This window comes from Lacerta agilis, chromosome 16 (genome assembly GCF_009819535.1).
Source record: "Lacerta agilis isolate rLacAgi1 chromosome 16, rLacAgi1.pri, whole genome shotgun sequence".
Lineage (NCBI taxonomy): Eukaryota > Metazoa > Chordata > Lepidosauria > Squamata > Lacertidae > Lacerta > Lacerta agilis.
Window position 1 is genome coordinate 2192454 of NC_046327.1, and position 17498 is coordinate 2209951.

General features: G+C 44.1%; 1 protein-coding gene across 1 annotated transcript in view; it reads left to right on the forward strand.

Moving 5' to 3' along the window:
* Positions 1 to 14: 14 nt before the first annotated feature.
* SAXO1 (stabilizer of axonemal microtubules 1) overlaps positions 15 to 17498 on the forward strand; it is a 35504-nt gene continuing 18020 nt past the window's right edge. Inside the window, exons 1-2 of the mRNA XM_033173081.1 lie at positions 15 to 145; positions 3849 to 3982. Coding sequence (XP_033028972.1) covers positions 3909 to 3982 — 74 coding nt within the window. The 5' untranslated portion in view covers positions 15 to 145; positions 3849 to 3908. The remainder of the gene's footprint in view (positions 146 to 3848; positions 3983 to 17498) is intronic.

The following is a 17498-nucleotide window of genomic DNA, read 5'->3' on the forward strand; positions in this document are numbered from 1 at the left end:
TGATTTAAGGGTTTCCCTCCCTCAGCTCTTCTGAAGAATGAAGTAAATTTATTTAAGGCTATGAAAGAGGCCCAACTTGTGTTTTATGCCTGTTCACTTCATTTAGGCTGGATTCAGCTAATGGGTCCTGCCAGCGAAAGCCCAGGTAAGGCCTTCTGCTAGCACAACATGTCTTTCCAAACATCTGCAGCCCCCCCCATTGGTTCTGAGTGGTACAAAATGCTTGCACTGGTGGAATAGTAATCTTAGCGCCACATTGAATTCCTCCCAAACCTCCCTCCAGGTTTATAGGGGATGGTCTGTTCATGTGACTGCTGTGGCTTCTGAGCTGGGAAAGTATTTTTCCAGCAGTAATTTTCTATACTTCTTGAACCATTACTATTACTATTAATTTCATTTCTATACCGCTTTATATTTTTAAGAATCTCAAAGCGGTTTGCAGCATATTAAAACATCAATAAAACAACAATAAAACAAACAGAAAACTAAAACATTATCTTAAAGATTTCAAAATAAAATATTACAAAGGAGGTCAACTACAGCAGTGTTTTTCAACCTTTTTTGGGCAAAGGCACACTTGTTTCATGAAAAAAATCACGAGGCACACCACCATTAGAAAATGTTAAAAAAATAAACTCTGTGCCTATATTGACTATATATAAAGTAATTCTCTTGAATAGGAATCAAATAAACAAATTTTTCCCACGGCACACCAGGCAACATCTCGCGGCACACTAGTGTGCCGCGGAACAGTGGTTGAAAAACACTGAACTACAGAATACATATTTAACACAAAGTTAACAAAAAAAGATCTTAAGCATTTAAAAACAACAACACATTCCTAAGTGAAGTAAAATGCACATTTAAAACAGCATAATTGACAAGAGAATAAAACAATGCACTTAGGAGCCTCTCTGATCACAGAAGTAGCTTTTGCCCCTAGCATTTAGTAAATTTCCCTCTTTAGTAAATTTCCCTCTTGTGTGCTATATTGCAGCATTTGGGTTATGCTGGTCAGGGGAAGTGGATCATTTGGAAAAGTCCAATAGTGTCATAGTGAGGTCTTCAAGGTGGAATCTACACACATATAGAAAATGCTTTTTTAAAAAGACGTTTTGGAAAAAAAATGCATTAAATTTTGCATAGCTCACTGTCGCCATCTAGTGTCACATTTGCATATTGCACTTTACAACACATTTAAAACGTTTTATTTGCAGCTGTGTGTCAGGGTAGAGTTAGAAAAAGAGTTAGACTGTTCCCAGAGGCAAGGGTTAAGTGATGACTCCAACTCGGGGGAGGGGAGGCAGAATTTGCGTACAATAATGCACTGCATGGGTCTACGGGCAGAGCACCATTTGTGGCAAACTATGGCTTGCACCCAAGGGCATTCCCAGGGCAAGAGGAGCAGTTAGCAGTACCAGCAGCAGAACAAATGGTAGAGGAGTTGAGATGCACTCATGAGTTATTGAAGGAGGAGTTGGAAGGCGCTAAGGAGGCTTACAAAATAGCTGCAGACGGACACCGGTGTGTCGGGGAAGAAATCCAAGTAGGGAATTGGGTATGGCTGTCTACCAAGGGACTACCAATACGAGGGAGATGTAAAAAGCTAGAACCAAGAAGAATAGGGCCTTTCCAAGTAAGGGCTCAAATTAATCCAGTCGCTTTCAAGCTTCGGTTACCTGAAAATATGAGAATACACCCTGTATTTCATAGATCTTTATTGTCAGTGTTTGTACCAGCTCATAAATACCAGGTGACAAGGGAACCACCTCCTTTCCCCACAGTGGTGGGGAGGAAGAGGAGAACGAAGTGGGAGAGATATTAGATTCGAGGATAAGCAGGAGGAAATTACAGTACTTGGTTGCATGGAAAGGGTTAGATGCATCTGATAATTCATGGGAACCAGCAGAAAAAAAATAAATGTTCCGGAACTGCAGAGAGAGTTTCATTGTAAATATCCCCACAAACCTAAGCCCCATAACTGGTATCTTCAAGAAGTTTTCGAAGAGGCAGATGGTGATGAAGATGAGTTCATAGGATTCAGCCCTTCAGAAACCGAGGGGAGGGAGGGGGGCTTAGGGGAGGGGGTGATGTCAGAGTAGAGATAGAACAGGGGTGGCCAACTTCCAAGAGACTGCGATCTACTCACAGAGTTAAAAACTGGCAGTGATCTACCCCCTTTTGGGGTGTTCAGGTCAAAGTTCTTGAGCTTTTTTTTAGGAAAGAAAGCACTGTTTTTGGGGGTTCACGTAAAAGTTGTTGAGTTTCTTTAGGGAGGAGGAAAGCGACATTGAGCTTTTTTTTTTTAGGAATGAAAGCCCTGTTTTCGGTGGTTCAGGTCATTTTAGGGGTGCAGGGCAAAGATGTTGAGTTTTTTTTTAGGGCAGCCAAAGTTTTTTAGTTTCTTTGGGGGGGAGCCACTGATCTGCCGGTGATCTACTACAGACGTCCAGTGATCTACCGGTAGATCACGATCTACCTGTTGGACATGCCTGAGATAGAAAGTTCCCAGAGGCAAGGGTTAAGTGATGACTCCAACTCGGGGGGGGAAGGGGAGGTACAATCCAGCCCTCACGAGGAGGTTAGAAAAAGAGCGGGAAAAAGCCTTTTGAGAATTGCTGGTCAGGGGAGAAGCAGAGCTCAAAAGGTATCTGAACTGAATGACTCTGCGGAGTGATAGTCGAAGTTAAGAACTATTTATTAATGCTGTTTGGGAATTCTTAATAAAAATTATAAAAGACCAAGAGACGTTTGTGTGGTAATGTGAAGAGGAATCGACCAGCCCTGACGCTGTGTAGCTGAGTCCCAGGTCTGACTTGCTGCTTTCTCATATAGCGTGTTAATGTAGAAAAAGCCCCTATGAAAGAAACAGCCAGCAAGGGGAGATGGCTTCTTTCCTACGTTTCAGCTGCACAGTCCTCTTCCTTGCCTCAAAATACTTTGTTGAGACTTGATGCCTGATAGGGTGACACCCAGGATTCAATGTGGAGCGCCATTTAATTTCTGTCCCTGTACTCGATTTAAGGGTTTATTTTGTAAGCCGCTGCGATCCTCTAGGGTCTATAAAGCAGGATATACGTATTCTGCCTAATACAAAAAGTCTTGTGGCCTGTCTCGGTAACATCTTTATTGCAGCAAGTGTTCTTTTATCAAACGTGTGTCACGGATCCGTTTTAAATATTAGTGGGTAGCGTGTGGGTTTTGCTCAACTCCACGTCCACAGGTAGTTTTGAAAACGTTGCAGGAATTATGCCCCAAATGCCCACAGGAACAGAAACAAGAAAACAATAGGCATTTAATATTCACGTGTTACTGTGCCTTTGGCATTGATACATTAAGGTTTTCAAAGGACTGATTTGAAGCTCCGCATGGAAGGGTAACAGTTCTCAGATAACGGTATTGTCAAGTAATGTTTACATTGTTGTTTTCCTTTTATAAATATTGAAGTGGGAGCCCTCTAGCTTGCATCTCGAAAGCGGCCCTGCTCTGTTTCTGATTTGCCCACAACTGGAGTAGCTTAGCGATTCCCAGATTATAAATTGAGCTAGCTATAAATTGAGCTATGAGTTCCTCCTCTGTTTTGTGGTGGGGGACTGTCCTCAGGCCTGCTTTTGGCAGTTTTGCTGCTGCAAGATCCAGCTCTACCTTGGTGACTTCACAAAGGATCTCCAAGTGACCCCCCCCCCCCCAAGAGGGTATTATGAGTCCCCTGTCCTTTGCAGAGCAGGCCTGGATTACTAGAGGCTTGAACAGCAGCAAGTTTAGGGGGAAAGAGAATTTGTGCTGCTCTAGGAAAGCTGACTAGCTGAGATGTGCAGAATACTTTCTTCCTTTGTGACCTGCTGCAGTGAGATGAGGAAGAGCTAGCCTACAGGTTGTACCCCAGAAGAAACAGGACTGCAGCCGCCATGGCTTCTCCAGCGGTTTCACGTCTCTCCCGACCATCTTTTGGCAAATGCATTTGCGAGATTTGCGACTGTGGGTATGTATATGCCATGTGCTGGCTTGCACAATCATAGATAAAGATACACACCTCCATTGCCATTCACGGTTAAGTCGCTTTCGCAGAGCCGTTACGAACAGACAGAATCTCCTTGCTGTGTTGCGGTCCATGGTCCCGTGGCCAAGGATGTATGTGAGTTGCTTTTCAGAGGAGCCACGTGACTTTGCCCCCTCCATTTTCAGTCGTACCTTGGAAGCTGAACAGCTCAGTTCCCGGATGTTTTGGCTCCCGAACGCTGCAAAGCCAGAAGTGAGTGTTCCGGTTGGCTGCAGGAGTTTCCAAACGTTTTGGAAGTTGGACGGACTTCCGGAATGGATTCTGTTCAACTTCCAAGGTACGACTGTATATGGTAACTCGCTTAGTGTATTTCTGTGTCACTCTTCCGTTGGAAACCTTGGAGTAGCTTTTGTGGGGCTCCCAGCAGCATCTCACCTAAGTGCAGATCAGGTCAACTACTTCGCTTCAGAACGGCTGAATTAGATGCTCCCAGATCACACAGTGAGCCTGGCTTTTGCAGTTTGCCAGCTGGAATACACATGAAAGTGGGTTGTCTGAAAGGTGCTTTGCACGATGGATTTCATGATTCCATAGTATGTTTCAGTATAGATATAGATTATCATCTTACAGACCAAGTCAACTTTACGTTAACCCAACCAGAAGGGCTGTTGTTTTTTAATTGGTATGATAGCCACAGAGAAATGATGGAGAGCAAAACAAAGTTTAGCTCCACAGCAGGCTCTGAATCCAGGCCTTCAGAATTACTGATATTTAAGATTCTGGAAGGTTATAGGTTGAGATTATTGGAAAACAAAACCTCCCTCTCCCATCTAAACAAATTATTCATTGGGAGAAGGAAGTTCAGTTTGGGGCTCCTGGAGAAAAACTACTTTGTTGTAACGCTCCCTCTGTCCAGTTTCTTGTTGCAGCAATTGAACAGTTCCAGTTTACGCAACTTGAGTACTCACAATCACAATTTAGCACCTGTGCCAATTGAGGGAGGCTCTCTTCTCCACAAGTCAAAACGAAAGATACAGAATTGGGGCATAAATCCCGGAAAGAGGAGAAAACGGCTAGGGTGCAAGTGATATTCAGCTACATTTTTGCTTTGTTGACGGTGCCATTATGGCAGGAGTCTCCACTGGGTGGTGAGGCTGGATGATATATCGATATAGCATCAAAAACTGGGCTGAAGTCCATATTGTGATACCGGTTTCATAATTTTTGACCTGGCAATATATTGCGAATTATGATGTGTGCGTGCGCACTGTGCAAAAATTGTAATGTGGGAAAAACAATGAAGCCAATGCCTTTACATAGCTCCATCCTTATTTCAGACAGTGTGATATATCAATATATCACGATGTTTAGCTGGTGATATATTGCGATGTTGAAAACCAGATGTTGCCCAGAACTACTGGGTGGTTGGTGGTAGCTGGCTTGAGCTAGAGGTTTTGGGGAAAGCGTTGCTGGTAGGGATCTGGGTGGTCATTCTTTGCATTCTGCTTGGTGTGAATTTGCATCGCAAAACACATCAGGTCTTGGTTTTGCCCATTTTGTTCCAATGTGACTTGTCTTGAGACGTCAAAAACATGTTTGCATTCATAAACTGCCTGATTAGGACAGCTGTTGGTCGTCTAGTAGGGCTTTTCTGAACTGCATCAGCTATACTTTACTGGTAACCATCTCTATATGTTTTCTGGATATGCATTAGGGCAGTATGCATTTAAACCTCAGGTTTCATGATTGCAGAGGAAAACTGTTAACTATGAGGTGCCCGTGGCAACTTTCTGATATCACTGGCTCTAAGTCCATGTGTTTTCATGGCTGTCCAGACATTGGTTTCAACCTTGCAGTGCTCCTTTTTTTTTAATTCCACACCTCTGATGCAACCCAGACATCGCAAAAAGTCAGCATACTGACATTGGGTGACAGTTTTCTTGAGCCTCTGTGGGTCGTGACCTGGATGCTCTTGCCTGTGTGAGAGGTTGCTTCAATCTCTACATCTGGAGCAATGTGTGTGGGCTCACAGCTGGGGAACTTGATGTGTTTGGTGGATTTGGCACAGAGCAGAAACACACACATCGCCCACTGTTAGTACATCTGTGTCTCCTTTATTTTGGGTACATTAACACTTTTCCTAGCCTTCCACATCTGTTGCTGTTTTTCCATGGCACTGACAGTGGTTTCAGTTATATTTACAAAAGGAGTCGCGCTGGTGCTGAATTTGGTCCGCGTTTGCCTTAATCTCTCATTTATGGATACACTGGCTGCTCAGCTGTCTCTTTCCAAAGTGTCTACATTTCAGTGGTTAGCGCCACGGACGCCATGCAGAGATGTCTGTGAGAAGCTGGTTTTTCAGCACAGCCAGCAGCAAAATAATGTTATTCCACAATTATTTGTATTTGCGGTGTGAAACTCTCTGTTTGCTTGACACAATTCAGCATGGTGCATCCTTTCCAGCTTGAAACAGGATTAAGTGTTGACAGTCTCCTCCAACCCATAATAAGAAAAGAATGACGGGATTGAGTCTATAGATGAGGACAATAACTCACTGGAAGACGCAGAAGTGGAAACTTGTTTAAGAAGTATCTTTAAATGTTGGAATCTAGACTCACAATATTGTGCTGTAGTAGATATATGTGGATTTGTGTGGTGGTGAGCTCTCATATTCCTAGCAGATTTATCTGAATTCTTAACATTCCACCGCACTTGTGTGATCAAGGATCTGAACCCAGGGTAGATCAGAGCAAGCTTGAGTCTCAATGTCTGGGGTTAGATGAGTCAGTAAACAGATGTCCCCCACTGACTTCCCCATCTCTTATGAATGAAAAAAAGGTAAAGGACCCCTGGACGGTTAAGTCCAGTCAATGTGACTATGGGGCTGCAGCGCTCATCTCATTTTCAGGCCGAGGGAGCCGGCGTTTGTCCGCAGACAGCTTTCCGGGTCATGTTGCCAGCAGGACTAAGCCGCTTCTGGTGCAATGGGACACCGTGACAGAAACCAGAGCGCATGGAAATACTGTTTACCTTCCCACCGCAGCGATACCTATTTATCTACCTGCACTGGCGTGCTTTTGAACTAGGTTGGCAGGAGCTGGGACAGAGCAATGGGAGCTCACCCCTTTGTGGGGATTCGAACCGCTGACCTGATTGGCAAGCCCAATAGGCTCAGTGGTTTAGACCACAGCGCCACCCGCTCCCTTAATGGCAAAGCATAGCATCTGGGGACGCAGCTACAGTCGAGACAGAACTGGACACCAAGTGACTTAGCCTTCACTTACAGGAATCATGCAGCGTGTCTCTTTGACCACAGCGTACAGAGTTGCTCTTCACCCTCAGGAGTCCTTGGAGTATCTATGGAGACTTCCTATGCAAGAAAAAAAGGAAAGGGAGCTTCTAGATGCAGGCTGTATGTGTTTCAAATTAGGATGTTCAGAGGTACATTTTAAAGAACCAATCTTACTATCGGTCTCTGGTGATTCTGCTGTAAAGTAGCTTGGGCTGTTTAGCAGCAGAGTTGCTGGAGACTCAAGGCTGGTTGTGTTTAGGATGTTCTTCAGGAGCATGCTTAATTTGAAATGTCTTAGATCCAACAAAGTGCACTTTGCACCGAATGTTTCTGCTTTTTACCTGTATTGGTGCTTTCCCATGTCTACATCCGGCCGATTGTTTAAAGCCATTTTGTTTGTAATATGTGTTGTGAGGACGTGCGAGGGTGGCCAAACGCTTCTGTTTGGGGAATCTGAAGTGCTGGGAAACCTTGTCTTCTGACGAGTTTATTGCCCTCAATAATTCTCTTAAGATGGTGGCTGGTGGTACTGAAACGGCTTGAAAGGTAAAACAATCTATACTTTTGCCCTTGATAAATCTGAATATTTGGATGATGCATAACTTGGGCAAAAGGTGCAAATCCACTCAGAATTTGAAAACTAGCAAAGGTGTAAGATCTAGCCACATCCATTCTTCTGTAGTCTCTCTTTAAAAAAAAAAAAAAAAACCTCTGTGAACTTGGCATGTATGATGATGATGATGTACAGGTGGTAACCATTTTGCCTGCTTTCAGTTGACGTGTGACCGCTGACACACAGGTCCATTTGGACCCGGAGGAGGGGGGAAGGGGGCTTACGCATACTCAACGGTTGTGCATGGGGGCCAGGAATGGAACCCCTGTGCAAAATGCTCACCCCTGTACTATTCGATCCAAGGTCTCTGGGTGGCTTTGGATATTAAAGTGCGTGCACACATGCAGAATTCCTCGTAAAAACACCAAAACCAAGGAAACTTACAACAGCAAAAAAGGCCAGTGAAATCCTGCTCCAAACAAACCCACCTATAATACACACAAACCATAGCTGCTAAAACAGTTTAGCAATGAAAACTAGCAAAGGAGAACTTTGTGCAAAGACTGAAGCACCCAAGGAGCAGAGTCACTACAGTGTGCTCCCTCCAACCCAGACAGATACCATGGTTGGTGGAGCCAAATGGATTAAAGAAAACAGACACTGTGTCACACACACCCCTGTCTGTGTCTCAGCAGAGGTCATCCCACAGGGCAACAAAATCAGTTTCCGTTCCACAACCAGGCCTCAAGCCCACCTGAAGCAGATCTAGTAAATCAGTGTTGTCTGCAGAGTCATGAGCTGGGCAACCACCCACTCAAAACACCTTGCCAAGGGAAGGGGTTTTCTTTTGAATCTGACATGGTTATTAACACCTCCTTGGTCCAGGCTATGTTACTTTAGGAACAGTGCAGTCCTTTAAAGGCTCTGGATCCAACGCCTCTTTTGATGAGGAATTTACAACCACCTCAACAGAACAATGTGGAACTTCTGTCTCGTCTGTCCTTTCAGATGCCTGATGGCTTGTTGATGTTTCTTAGTACATATAATTATTTGTGACCTTGCCCATTGCAAGGCATAGCATAAGGGGAATGCTGCATCTATCAGCAGGAAGCTATTTAGTCTGGGCTGTGGAGCCATGCTAGGGATATCCATCAGGACCCTGTGCAGGGCTGGAGAGTGATCCAACCGCCTGTGTGTCAACAGGGTGGCTATTTATTATTTTGCTCCAAGCCTCCTGAAGAATAGAGCTGTGTGTATTTTGCTGGCTTGCTTTGTGCTTTGACCAAGAGATTTGGACACATGGGAAGCAGTTTCTCTTCTCAAAAGTTTTTAAATGCATGTAACCTTCCTTCATCCTTCACGGCGAGGTGAAAATATGTAGACATGGATAAAAGTACCTAGTGTGAAATATTTACATTTTAAGAGGGCATTCAACACCTGCTGCCCTCACCTGAGTATACAAGCTCCAGAAGCCATTCAAATAACTGCAGCAGGAGAAGAACAGAGCCACCTAGGTGCATTATTTTGAATATTGACTTTAATGGAAGGCACACTCCAGCCATTGTATGTTTGCAAAAGAGGCGTGCATCTGTTCAACAGGTTACCGCAGAGGTGGTGAACTTGTTGCCCTCCAAATGTCGCTGGACTCCAGCTCCCATCATCCCTGGCTATCTGAAGCCGGGCTGACTGAAGTTGTTCAACTCAGCATCAGCATCTGGGAGAAGCACAGGTTCCCCATCCCTAGGTTACAGTGATTTGGGCTGGAACCAAAGGTTTCCCTTCGCTGACTGAAGGAACTTATTCTACTGGGAAGACTTACTGTAGCCACAGAAGAGGACCTTTCGGATCTGAATCAGAGTCTTCCCATGAGTAGCTGTTGTTCACCTAATGTCATGCAACATTTATGCTCCAGTTGGCATCCAATTCTTTTCTGAATTGTATCTAACAACAATGCTGGTAGGTTCTGGGTTCTGGGATCTGATAATGGCAGCTAGCAGATTGAGGTGGAATCCTGACAAGACAGAAGTACCGTTTTGGGGGGACGGGATGGGCAGGTGTAGAGACTCCCTGGTCCTGAATGGGGTTACTGTGCCCCCGAAGCCTTGGGTAGGCTTGCCATACATCTGGAATTTCCTGGACACACCCAGAATACTGCAGTCAGAAGCAGTGCCCCGGCAGAAATCGGCATATCCGAACTTATGGCAACCCATGTCGGTAGTGTTGTTTTTGCCGATTTTCCTTTAAAAAAAGATCAAAAATGGCAATTTTCTTTTGCTCTAAAATTTTGGGCAAAAACTCAACAACTTTTGTGGTAGCCCTAGCCTTGGGGTCATTTTGGACACAGTTGTCCATGGAGGTGAAGGTTCATTCTGTGTCCAGGGTGGCTGTCTACCAGCTCCACCTGGTACACCTGCTGAGAGCTCCCTGCCCACATATTTTCTTGCCAGGGTGGTGCATGCTCTGGTTAGCTCCTGCTTAGACTAGGCAATACTGAGATAGATGGACCAATGGCATGTCTCAGCATAAGGCAGCCTCCTGTGTTTTCCACTCCACTATTAGAAACATTGTTTAGGAAATCAGAAAATAAATATTTGCCCAGTCTGGGCTAATCCAAAGTTGGGCTTAATGTTCCACTATAGCCACAGAATTGGGGCAAAAATTAGAGCTAGCAAATTGTGGACAGATTTGTTCAAAATATACCTCTCTTGAGACTCAACCTTGCTGTTTCCTCGGATTATTGTTGTAGCAACATCAGGCAAGTAGCACCAAGATGGAGCTGGGCATTTGCATTGGGAACGGTTCAAGATGATGCCGCCATATTGCAGTCTAGTAAGCTTCTTGGGCGCCCTTTATCCCCCACTGCAAAGAGGAGATGGCATGGGGAGGAGGACAGGGCCTAGTCAGGGCCACTGATTGGTAGTCCTGTTCCTGCTGTAGTTCTCTGTCGCTGTCAACAAGGTTCTCCTCGGCATCTTTTCCCCTCTGAATTCCACAAGGTGGCAACATAGCCTTTAGAATGCCAGAATGTGGAGATTGCTGTTAGTTGCGAGTGCTTTTGTCTCTATTCACTTGCCTTTGCTGTGCATTCTTTAAACCCGCTCTATGCATTTGGGAAGCATGTAGCACACACACACACACACACACACAGGTACTTTACATTTGAAGGTGCTGATAACTGAATGCCCACCTTCATTCCCAACTAGGATTTATTATTATTATTATTATTATTATTATTATTATTATTATTATTATTATTACAGGTGGGTAGCCGTGTTGGTCTGCCATAGTCGAAACAAAATAGGAAATTCTTTCCAGTAGCACCTTAGAGACCAACTGAGTTTGTTCTTGGTATGAGCTTTCGTGTGCATGCACACTTCTTCAGATAAACACCACAATTCTATGATTCTATGGAATGTGAGGTTAGGGAGAGAATAGGTGGGGAAGTATTTGGTCTTTACTCAGTCAAATAATTAGTCTCTGCAAATGTGCTCTCACTCCCTGCTGCTAGTTTTGAAATACAGTGGTACCTCGGTTTTCAAGCGTTTCGGAACCCGAACGCCAAAAACCCGGAAGTAATTGCTCCCATTTTCAAACGTGCCTCAGAAGTTGAACAGCACCCGCTGCGTTTTTTCATTTTTTCTCCATTGACTTTGCCGATCGCCCTTTGCGCCTCAGTTGTTGAACGTTTCGGAAGTCGAACGGTCTTCCGGAATGGATTATGTTTGACAGCTGAGGTAGCACGGTATCTTGCCCCCATATGAACTTGCCTGGAGCCTGAGATCATCACCCTTCCCTGTATGCCTTCTCCAAGGGAGGTCCAGAGAGTGGCAACAGGACTCCATGCACTGTTGTGTGGTGAACCAACCTTCTCATCTGTTTGATGCCAGACAAAGGCATTTTTTTGTCTCCTCAGCATTTGGGGAAAAGCGCCCATGATACTGTATTGGTTAGCCTGTTTTAAATGGGTTCAAACGGATTTATTATTGCAGTTTTTACTTGGTTGTAAGTCGCTTGTGACTCTGGCTTATCCCCTTAAACTTTGCTGCTCCTGAGCAACTTCTCTTGTGAATGGAGCAACCTCTCCCTAGCGATTACGTCTCACGTTTGCCTTCCCCAAATAGGGCTGTGCAATATATTGATATATTATCCAAAATGGCTTTGAAGTCCATATTGTGATACTGGTTTCATATTTCTTTTACCTGGCAATATATCGTGAATCATGATGTGTGTACTATGCAAAAATCACAATGCAGGAAAAACCGTGAAGCCAGCCAGAGCCCTTACATGGCTCCATCCTTATTTCAGACATTGTGATATATCGGTATATCGCGATGTTTAGCTGGTGATCTATTGCAGTGTTGGAAACCATATATTGCCGAGCCAAACCACAATGTGGGGCATCTTGGCTGCACTGAGCTCTGTAGAACAAACCCCAGAGCTTTTCATCAGTGGGTTGAATCAAGACATAGCCATATTCAGAGCAGACCCATTGAAATCAGTGGGACTTACTAGCAACGAACCGTGCGGTTCTCACCGTGTCTACGCAAACTTTAGTCCTGTTGAATTCCACGGAGCCTACTCCCAGGTACGTTGTGTTGAGATTTCATCCTCAGTCTGGATCCAACCTAGAAGGCCAACCACGGTGGTTGTCATTCATACAGAAGTTGTTGTAGTCAACTTACCAGGGCTGCTTTCCAACCGGATGAGCTGTGGAGGCACAGCTGTTGCTGGGATTGAAGTACTGGCTCTTCAGTAGCAAGAGTGCTAATCCCCCAGCATTCCTTGTGTGCATCAAGAGGTTGCTTTCATCATCAATCATGCTTGTTGGCTCAGAATGCTTTGTGGAGAATTTCCCAGCATGCTTCACAGAAGGATAGCTTATTACCAAGGCAATGGCCCACAGCATGCTGGGACACATTTTATGATGTGCATGAATGCGCTGGCTAGGACAGGAAATGATTCTGATGGAATACCAGCAGTGGCAGGCTAAAAGCATGGCTATCATAAAATACCAAAATACAGTCAAACCTCGATTGTTGAACTTAATCCATTTTCAGAAGCCCGTTTGGCTTCCGAAATGTTCGACAACCGAGGCGCAACTTCCGATTGGCTGCAGGAGCTTCCCGCACTCAAGCGGAAGCCGCGTTGGACATTCGGCTTCCAAAAAATGTTCAAAAACTGAAACACTTCTGGGTTTTTGACATTTGGGAGTCAAAACCTACAGTAATGGAGGCTTTCAGGAGCCGAGGTTTGACTGTATAGCCTTCTCTTCTAGCAAGTAGTGTTGCACACAATGAAGTGAGATTGGTTCTGCCTACGTGAAAAATCCACATCCACATATTTTTATTTATTGTGCCCTGTCTCTCGGCCCTTGTTTTCTTTATCTTGGTTGTGTAGCAGAGTTGGAAGTTTCGTTGTTTGTGAATGAAACACGGCATGTGAGAATTTCCTCTTCTGTTTTGCTTGCCCCATCACATTTGAGATCCACATGAGCACAGATATATATTAGAGAAATAACTAAATAATTCCTAATGCAGCAAATGCCAGGAATCTGAATCTGATCCAGAACTCAAACAACCAGATGATTAGAACAGGCCCCATTGTAAAATCTGCCCCATCCCTAATCCTCTTAACTCGCTGTGGGTGTATATCTCTTTCTTCATCAGCTTCGGTGAATGGCAGCTTTTTGTGGGCAGGGGGCTTGTAAAATAAGTCTTGCCTTCTGCCAGCTGAGAACCGACGGCTGACTTTTGGATTAGGAAAGCTGTCTTAGGCCTCAGATATTCTCTCTGATCTCTGACATCCTTCCTTCAGGAAGCTTCTTTCTTAGATTGGGTTTCACCAAAGGAGGAAATATTATGTTCTACCCATTTAATTGGTATTTAGGATCTTAATTACCACACCTGTTTGCATTTAACTGCCTTTTGCAATAAGCTTGCACGATACCCAGTTTGGAAGGAAAACCCTGGTACTTCTCATCTGAAGATGTGCTGGGGTAGCTTTTCCTATATAATCACTTCTTTGTCATCCTAATTTTCTGTTAATGGACTGCAATATGTGATAGGCCACAAACCATTCTTTATCTGGTGATGCTATGGTCCCAGGTTGCCATCCGTGTGCTGCTGTACTTTTTTTTTTTTACATTTATAAATGTGCAATTAATTTGGAAAATAGATTCCAAACACTCCTATCCAAATTTTGGACTTTGTACTGGCAAACCTCTGGATGCTGCTGAAAGTTTTGCATTCTATATCGCGTTTTACAGTTCAGTGTTCAGTTGGATCTGGACTATGGTGTTGCTAAAAGGGGAGTTAATCCTTCCTCCGTGTCATTTTCTTTTTTGTAAAAAAATACAATTTTATTAAGGGTTTTCAACCTAATATATCATAAAAATCCAACTACAGTGGTACCGTTCCAGAGTCCCGTTCGTAAACTGAAAGGTCCGCAACCTGAAGCACTGCTTCTGCACATGCTCGCCGCGCGATTTGGTGCTTCTGCGCATGTGCGTGACGTCATTTTGCATGTCTGCGCACGCGCAAACCGCCGAACCTGGAAGTAACCCATTCTGGTACTTCTGGGTTTGGCGGGTTCGTAACCCGTGACGAACGGAACACGCAGCGTTCGTAACACGAGGTACGACTGTAAACTAAAAAGAAAATAGAGAACAATATATCAACCATAAAGGAAACTAAAGAGAAAAAGAAGATAAAACACATTAAGATGATCCTCATAATACACAAAATTATAAATATATCTATGTTGCCCTCGGTCACCCTTATATCTTGATCTTCACGAGAGAGAAGGGGGGGGATGCTTCCATTTCCCTATCTGCCAATTGTGTATATAACCGTTATTCAAAGTATTTAACATATCATAGAATCATAGAGTTGGAAGAGACTACAAGGGCCATCCAGTCCAACCCCCTGCCAAGCAGGAAATACCATCCAACATTCCTGACAGATGGCTGTCAAGCCTCCGCTTCAAGACCTCCAAAGAAGGAGACTCCACCACACTCCTTGGCAGCAAATTCCACTGTCCAACAGCTCTTACTGTCAGGAAGTTCTTCCTAATGTTTAGGTGGACTCTTCTTTCTTGTAGTTTGAATCCATTGCCCCGTGTCCGCTTCTCTGGAGCAGCAAAAAACAACCTTTCTCCCTCCACTATATGACATCCTTTGATATATTTGAACATGGCTATCATATCACCCCTTAACCTTCTCTTCTCCAGGCTAAACATACCCAGCTCCCTAAGCCGTTCCTCATAAGGCATCGTTTCCAGGCCTTGGACCATTTTGGTTGCCCTCTTCTGGACACGTATATACTCCTGCCCTCCCCCCTTCTGCCATTTTCCTGGTGCAAATTAAGAAAAACACATTGGGGCAAACAGCAGCTTCAGGAAGATTTTTTACACTAAGAAAACTGGGGAGGCTTAATCCCTTCACCAGAGGCCCGGATGCAGTTCTCCACCCTGCCTTTCCAGAGGTCCAATCGTGGACTCGCAAGGTTGCAACTTGTCTAGCTGTTTGATGCACCTCCCTGGTGGCTTTCACATGTACCATTGAGCCTAAACCAGAAAACCAGGAAGGAGGACAAAGTCATTGACTTGAAAAAGCGGTTAATTCTGCTTTGCAGGGCTGCCCCGAGCGTGTTTAGGATTACAGCCTTCAAAAGACAAAGGGAAGTTTTTAAGCAAATGCCATGACAGGCCGTCTGCCTTGAGAAATGTAATGATCTCATGGCGGACCCTTTGCTGACCCTGCGAGCTGACAGTAAAGAAGCTGACCTTGTGATGACTCTGCCTCGCTGCAGCTTATAAAGAGGAGACATTCACGAGAGTCTTTAACAACATGCTCCAATGTCTGTCCTCTTCTCAGACTATTGACCTCATTCGGAATTAATAAAATGCTCCCAGTGGCTGATAAATCACAGCTGACTCTTATCGCAGCAGCCAGAGCCAGTTCAGTGCACAGATTTGTGCATTTTTAAAACTTTGGTTTTGCTTTCCTAAAAAAATAACCATTAAACTACGTATATATATACCCGCACTAGAGAACACCAAAGTTTTTATTTTGCAAAACAGTGTAGCTCCAGACTTGCACCCAGTTTTGTCTTTCTATTTGCTCAAGAGCTTTTGATCCAACAGATGCAGCTGCTAACATAAGAGAAAGGGGGAAGATGTCCATCGGTTTCCTCTTTGGCCCTTCAAACCCCTGAAAATATGACTCTTCACCTTGGAAGGGCTGAATAGCTTCCCCTCTGAACATTCAGAGGGATGGTTCAGAGGAAATTTTCTGGAGGAGCCCCGAGGTCTCTGGACACCCTGGGGCGGAAACTCTGGCGTATAAAGTATTGCAGCGCAGTCTATAGAGTCGCCATAGCTATAAATTAGTAGCAAAGTGGTTGGGGGAACAGAAGGAATTGGGGAGGACAGAATGTGCTGCTCTTTTTGCGGACAAACCAGACCCATAAGATCATGTTTTATCTAGCTGGTTTTCTAATTGTGGTTTTTGTGGAATTAGTTAAATCCCACATGTCTTGACTGACAGCATGGCTTAGTATAGTGAAAGTCAATGGAGAATTGTCAGATAGCAGGGGACTGTGAACTCTGCTGTTAAAGTGTTGAGTTAGATTATGAACGGGCAGGATCCTGTCTTTCCTGTGACATTATTTGCTGCTATTAATAATAAGAGTAAACTTAAAAATAATAATCATATTGTAATAGATATTCAATGTATATAGGCTATTGCAATGAACAATGCTCTTGGTTTTAAAACCGTTTTGAGTGGCATCTCAAGTTTTACCATACTGTTGTATGGACAGATGATGGCCTTTGGCTAAGCAATAAAGATCTGGATTTTGCTTTTTGTCCACCCCCCCACACCCTTATAAAGCTGCCTGTCCGGATTGTAATGTTAAGTGGTTATTCTGATGGATGAAATAATAATAATAATAATAATAATAATAATAATAATAATAATAATAATAATAATAATATGTTTGAGCTGCTGCTTTTCTACTGAAGTACACAAGGTCTGATCATGTGATTAAAAAGCATATTAAAAGTCATTTAAAAAAACCAAATATGAATCAGTCAGCCTAATCACATACTCTGTTTTACATGTCAGTGTGGGACGGGCCGTTACAGAGCTAATGCACATAGCATACAGCAATGGCTCCAGAGCCTTTAGTTGCGTACGCAGTCGCACCATGCATTTAAAGAACATGACTCTCCTCAAATAATCTTGGGGACTGTAGTTTATCCCTCGCAGCACAACGATTCCCAGCAGCCTTAACAAGTTACAGTCCCCGGGATTCTTTGGGTTAAAACATGGGCAGGCAAACTAAAGCCTGGGGGCCGGATCTGGCCCAATCGCCTTCTCAATCTGGCCCGGGAATCAGCATGTTTTTACATGAGTAGAATGTGTCCTTTTATTTAAAATGCATCTCTGGGTTATTTGTGGGGCATAGGAATTGGTTCATTATTTTTTCCCCAAAATATAGTCCGGCCCCCCACAAGGTCTGAGGGACAGTGGACTGGCCCCCTGCTGAAAACGTTTGCTGACCCCTGGGTTCAAATGTGCTTTCAGTGTATGGTATATATGCAAGCTTGTTCAATATGTCACAGTGTAGGGTGGGGCAGTAATGCTCAGATAG